This window comes from Echinops telfairi, unplaced genomic scaffold (genome assembly GCF_000313985.2).
Source record: "Echinops telfairi isolate 266 unplaced genomic scaffold, ASM31398v2 ScPeMD7_7469;HRSCAF=8507_0, whole genome shotgun sequence".
Taxonomy (NCBI): domain Eukaryota; kingdom Metazoa; phylum Chordata; class Mammalia; order Afrosoricida; family Tenrecidae; genus Echinops; species Echinops telfairi.
The window spans coordinates 58,252,361-58,258,586 of record NW_022111372.1 but is presented as its reverse complement, the minus strand read 5'-3'; the positions used below and the strand labels follow the sequence as shown (position 1 = coordinate 58,258,586).

The following is a 6,226-nucleotide window of genomic DNA, read 5'->3' as shown; positions in this document are numbered from 1 at the left end:
GGACAGCACACAGGAGGGAGACAGAGATATACTTCTCCAGCTGTGGGAGATGGGCCCAGGAAGAAGGAACAAAAAGATGGAAGCACTAGACGCTCATTAGCAGAGCGATTTATTAAGAACCAATGAGCACCCTCTGCTCCCAGGCAGCCATTATTCTAAAAGCACTTCTCCTCAGTGCCTAACTCCATCACGCTTAAATGCCCATTATTTCATGCCTGTCCCAAACATGAAGTCCTGAGAGGCAGGCAGTTGCAGATCTGAGAGAAGTAGGCCAGTCTCATTGACAGGAGGAGGGCATTTGTCTTTAGCAAATGAAGGTCATTGTTAATAATGCATGGGCCAGTGGGGACCCGTGCCCAGGAGCTCATTTTTTTCTAAAGGGACATGGTCTGTCCCCCTGCAGGGGTGGCTTGAATACACCTTGGCCACTTAAAGGTAATAAATACACCTTGAAAGTTTTCATAGAACAAACCCACAAAATCAACACCCAAACCTGCAGCCATCAAGTGGATCGGAGCTCACAGTAACCTGAGTATGTTGTGAGTGTTAAGTCCCCAATACCAGTGCAGGTACCGAGAGTCAAGTAGCCCCTGGACACGAGACTCCAAGTGTGTACTTTCTTTGGGTTTTAACTTTAACCTTGACTTTCTGAGATCATTGTGGATTCACATGCTTTTGCACAAAATAGGACAGAGCGATGTTAGGATGCTGTGCACCCTTGACCTGGTTCCCACGGATGCTAACATGGTGGAGAACACTCTACTGCAAAATCTCCCTGGGGACCTTCTGGAAGGTCTAAGAGAACCGTGGTGATCTCTCTGATGCAGGAGGGAGAAACTCTGGGGAAGGGGGTACAGCTGCCCCTTGGAGAGAATGCCCATGGGAACCCGGAGGTGACCACCAAGGCTCCCTGGTTATAATCGACAGCAGCTGGTATGAATCCCAAGGGCCCGTCTCAGAACCCTGGCTGAATAAGGAAGGATACCACTGAGCTCTGGGGACACAGCGCCACCCCTTCCCTGATGCTCAGGGCTTCTGGTGGCTGTGTCCCTCCACCCTCCTGCTACTTCTGCGCAGGAGAAGGTATGTGGCATAGCAGCCAGGCTCTGGAATCATGAAGGCCTGGGTTCAGGCCCAGGGTCCTCCACTTACTGTATAGATGGCCTCAGCCAAAGGTCTCTTGCCACCTCTGTTTTGCCTAACAGCTGATCTAGCACTAGCTGTGTGTCACTCGCTCTTCTAGGAATGTGCAATGATAGTGCATTTAATCCCAATGGGCCCATGTGGGAGATGCTAGGATTAGTTCGGGCACCGAAGGTAATGGTCCAAAGTCCAATAACCTACAAGGTAATGTGTCTTTAAAGTTTTCATGATAAAGTTTTCCAAGTTATCATGAAAAGGAAAACAAACAAAGTAAACCCCAAGCCCAGTGTCATCAAGTTGCCCCTAACTCCTGGTCACCTGGGGAGACTCACCCACGCTCTGGTTTGTTTTGTTTACTGTCATCTTTACACAGTTTGCCAAGCCCTTCTTTGGAAGTGTTGCTGGGGGAATTTTATCCCCCAAACCCATCGCTTCGCCCAAGGCCCTTCAAAACTCCACATACTTCAAAATCCCACTCTGCTATGTTGCCTCGCCTAAGGAGCTCAGTGATGCCTCACTGGTTTTTCTGTTTGTTTGTTCTTGGCACAGCAAACTGAGGGAACAATGCCTGAAATCAGACCAATGGCCTTAAGTGTGATTGCAGCTCCAGGTGAGCCCCTGCCTGGCACAGTAGGGTTTCCAATGGCTGGGGCTTTGGGGGAATGCACCACCAGGCCTTCTTTCCAGCTCTGGGTAGACTTGAATTGCCAACCTTCTAGTTAGTGGACTAGCACTTAGCTGCTCCTATCCCACAGGGACTCTTTCATGTAATAAGTAAGCACCAATGCTCTGTAGTTCATATTATTGCTGTTTGACTTGTGGATGTTCCTGAGACTCATTATGTACTGATAGCAGCAGTAGGTCCCACCTAAACCACCTACTAGGTGGCAGGCTCTCTCTTCCTCAGCTTTCTTCCAAAGGAGAAGTGTCTCTTTTATTGATGAATAGTAATAATAATAATAATTTTGAAGACTCAGAGATGAAATCTTGGGGAGAAAGAGGTGAGGCTGGAATCGAGGGGCTCAGTTCAGGGGGAGACATCATCAGTCTCACGTCCCACCCAGCTCAGGACTCCCACCCCCATCACAATGTATCTATGCCTGGGACTCATCCTGCAGCATGCATCAGAATCGCCTATCGGGTTTGTGAAAACTAGATTGCTGAGCTTCCTCTCCCTCCATACATACAAAGAGAGAGAATTCCTAATGAGGCACATCTGGACGGGATAGTTACGTGTCGGCGTGCTGACTGCAAGGTCCGCAGTCAGCAGATTAAAACTACCAGCCACTTCTCGGGAGAGACAGGACTTTTGACCCTCATAAGGAGCTACTGTCCTGGAAACTCGCAGGGGCAGTTCTGCCCTGTCCTACAGGCCGGGTCGCTGTGAGTTGGCTCAGTGGCTGTGAGTCTGGCTTTTCTGTTTCGGAACACGGCCTGAGAAGGTGCGCTTCTCACGAGTGTCCAGGGGCGCTCGTGCTCCTGGCCCAGGTGTCACATGCTGAGGGCCACTATTTTCAAAGCGTGTCTTGGAATGGTTGCAGTTGCTTCCCTCAACGTCTCCCTTTTCAAATCTGAGAGCGACCTTCCCCAGCAGGCTCAGTGCCCCTTTTCTGAAGGGGCCCTGGGGGTGCTCAGCTGCTAGCTGAGAGGTCAGTGGTTCAAAGCCACCAGCTGTTCTCCAGGAGAATAAACCCAGAACTCTACTTCTGTCAAGACAATGGGCCTTGGCGATCCGACGGGCCAGTGCTGCCCTGTCCTTTTGTGGGGAGGTGGGGGGCATGCACCAGAATAGACCTGACAGCCCACAGCAAACATCCCAACTTCTTACAAATGAGTACCCGCTGTGATTTTCCTCATGAGAAGTACAAATCAATAGATAGTAGAAGCAAATGCCATCCTCCTGTTGAAAATTTAGAAAAATACCTCAAATGGGAAGAAAAAAAGGTGGGGGGGCGGATAAGGGAAAAAATTTACATCCACCACCCTCCCATCATCTGCAATCATCACTCTTGGGACTGAAGCTGTGGCACGTGTTTTCTTACAATGCGTTGTGATCCGTTTGGGTTTATTAATATTGATATGAACCAGGAGAGTTTCAATGCCTTGTGGATGCGCATCATCATCAGGGCGCTCTGTGAGTGGAGGCTGTTTTGGGGGTTCATATGATGGGGTTAGAAGGAGGAACTCGGGTTTGCCAGGGATGGCTTCCTGGTTGGGGTGTCAGAGTTCCCAACCATGAGCAGGAGTAGGCACACCCAGGTGAAGATCATGGTGGTCCGGGGGGTTGGGAGTGGCGCACAGAGGTGCAGGGGAGAGAAACAGGGCTGGGTGGGCGGAGTGGAGACAGGAAACGGAGGGGCGCACGGGTCAGTCTTATGTCTTCCCAGGCACGTGCATGCTTGGGCAGGAAATGAGGTCACCAGGACACGTTCCCGAGGCGGACCATGCAGTGGCACACCGGATGAGCTGGAGCGCGGAAGGGGGATGGCGGGAGGTGGGCAGGGGTTAGCACTCTCTGTGAGGGGTGTGGTCTTGGGGGCCCAGTCCTGGTGTCGCGTCTCGGGGTCTACCTCTGGGCCGCCAGGATGGAGAGGGACTGGTTCATCTTCACCATGGCGATCACGAGGAGGCCGCCGGTCAGCAGGAAGGTGGGCCAAAAGAGGGAGAAGAGCAGGGTGTGGGGCCCGTGGAGGCGCCGGTACAGCACGCTGGGCTCCTCCTCACGGGAGGCCGAGAAGCAGGAGAAAGTCCGATGGGCGTGGAAATTGGCCCTGACCTTCTCCACGTCGGCCCGGGCTGCCGGGTAGTCATCCAGGCTGCCTGGGATGTAGGAGCACTGCGGAAAAGAAGCAAAAGCACCCATGGGCTGGGGGATGGCTTTTCATGGGACCCTAGGGTGAGGGACTGGGACGGAGTAAAGGGACATGTGGATTAGGAGGCACGCCCTCTGGGTGGGGACGTGGGCGGCAGTATGTGGTATGGTGGGCACTGCAAAGTCCCAGGGGCGCTCGAATGAGGGACCCCCCACTACCAGTTTCCAGCTCACACACTGAACTGCCTGTTGGGCCCATGGAGCTATGCTGTCTGCAGGCAATGCAGATCATGTAAAGGGAGGATGTGAAGGGCTAGTGTACTAGATTCTGACTGACTCTGGCTTTGCAGGAAGTGACGGGCCGAGCAAACTGGAGGGCCCCTGACTCCTCCGAACCAGCAGACCCCACTTCATCCAGACCACCGACACCATGCCACCAGCGAGACCTCCTGTAGCCAGAGCACTGGCATTTCAAAAGACGCCAGAAATCTAGGATTAGCGGGGATTCTCACAGTTTAAAAACACTGGTACCATGTCCTGTTGAAACCCCTCTGAGGTCTGGCCCTGTGGAATCCAAACAAGATGTGTTGGTATTTGACACTGGTGTGGAAGGGAAAGAGGGGGCTTGGAGGAGCTCTGGGCAGGCAGCGGGGGACAGACACACATTCACGTCTGTCACGAGCATTATTCGTAGGACCCAGCAGGTCTGTTCAGGTGAGGCCCAGATGGAAAGCTCACAGATAGAGCACACGCTGGAAGCCTGAATACCGGACAGGTGAGCTTCTGGGTGATGTTTTACAAGTGTGGCCCCTCACAGATACACTGTGGGCTGGAGTGTGGTTCCCTCCCCCAAGCCTGTCCTAAGAGCGGGCCATCCTATAGGACAGAGGAGACTGCATCTCAGTTCTGATCCTGGGACACGGTAGGGAAGGATGCGGTCCCCAGCCGTGGATCCTTCTCCAACCAGGGAGCAACTGATGCTGGGAGAAGCTGGGTCCTGAGGAATCTTGTGTTCAGAGCTATGGAGTGTTGCAGCTGGGTCCTCAGAACTGGGGCCCAGAGGCCTGACCTGAGCCCAGGGCACCCCTCAATCTCCCCAGGCCCTCCCTCAGACTGTGGCCTTGGAGCACCTCCTGGGTGAGCAAAGGCATGGCTGTGGAGACCTGGAGTCAGCCACCAGCTTCAAGTTGTGTTCATTCTAATTGCCAGGGACAGTGGAGAAGGGAGACGACAGCCTAATGGTACTATTGAAATCAACCCGAAGCTTACCGCCATCGCATGAATGCTGACTCATAGTGACCCCAGAGGGCAAGGTACAAATGCCCCTGTGGGTTTCCAAGACTGTAACTCTTTACAGCAGTAAGAAGGCTTGTCTTTTCCTGTGGAGTCGCCGGTGGTTTTGAACTGCTGATCTTGTAGCTAGCAGACCAATCAAGACATAACCACTGTGATGGGAGTTAAAAGAGAGGCTGCTGCAAAGTTCTTAGCTCAGAGATCAGGGTGGGTGAGTGCTCAACAAAGAGGAAGATGCTATTGTTCTTAATAATATCGGTGTCAACTGTCTCCTTAGTTAGGGGTTCCCTGTGGACCAGATGAGACGAGATGGGTGCATGCCCAGCCAGGCCTCACCATAGCCCTCGCCTGCTGTAGTTACTCTGACTCCTTTACACTGGGCAGGAATCAACTCTGCAGCCAGGGCTGCTCTGGGGCTTATTTGCCTCCTCTTCCCTCTGCCTGGGACCAGCTGACCCCGAGCGACTGTGCAACATCATTGTCCTGACCTCTGACCACAGGAAGGACATAGGACTACCCCAGGATGAGTACGTCTTCCATCCGACCATGAGGGCAGATAGACTGCCCATCCTCAGAGGAGACGTGGGGAAATAGCCTTGCCTGACCTTCCTGCCTGACTGTGGTGCCAGCAGACACCCAGCTGCTCTCGCTCACCATCTCCCTGCAGCCACAAGCAGGGCGTAGATAGCCACCCAGAGGTGCCTATCTTTGGAAAAGAGCACCCATGGCAAGGACTGAAAAGGCTGCTCTGCCCCAAGACTGGGCACCCATCTTTTTGATCGCTCCCCAATACAAGTCAACCTTCTTCATATTTTACCTGAGACAACTGCACCTTCCTTGCTTTCATTAATGACAGATGTTCTGTGATGGGATCAGTGTGTGTGTGTGTGTGTGTGTGTGTGTGTGTGTGTGTGTGATCAAAAGAGGCATTGCATTGGACAAATCTGTTGTCCAAAACCACGTTCAGCATCTTGAAAC

The 6,226-nt window shown here is 52.8% G+C and overlaps 1 protein-coding gene across 1 annotated transcript in view; it reads right to left on the bottom strand.

Annotated features, from left to right (window-relative positions):
• Nucleotides 1–3,165: 3,165 nt before the first annotated feature.
• KCNMB1 (potassium calcium-activated channel subfamily M regulatory beta subunit 1) overlaps nt 3,166–6,226 on the bottom strand; it is a 12,139-nt gene continuing 9,078 nt past the window's right edge. The window contains exon 5 of the mRNA XM_004696780.2: nt 3,166–3,979. Coding sequence (XP_004696837.1) covers nt 3,710–3,979 — 270 coding nt within the window. The 3' untranslated portion in view covers nt 3,166–3,709. The remainder of the gene's footprint in view (nt 3,980–6,226) is intronic.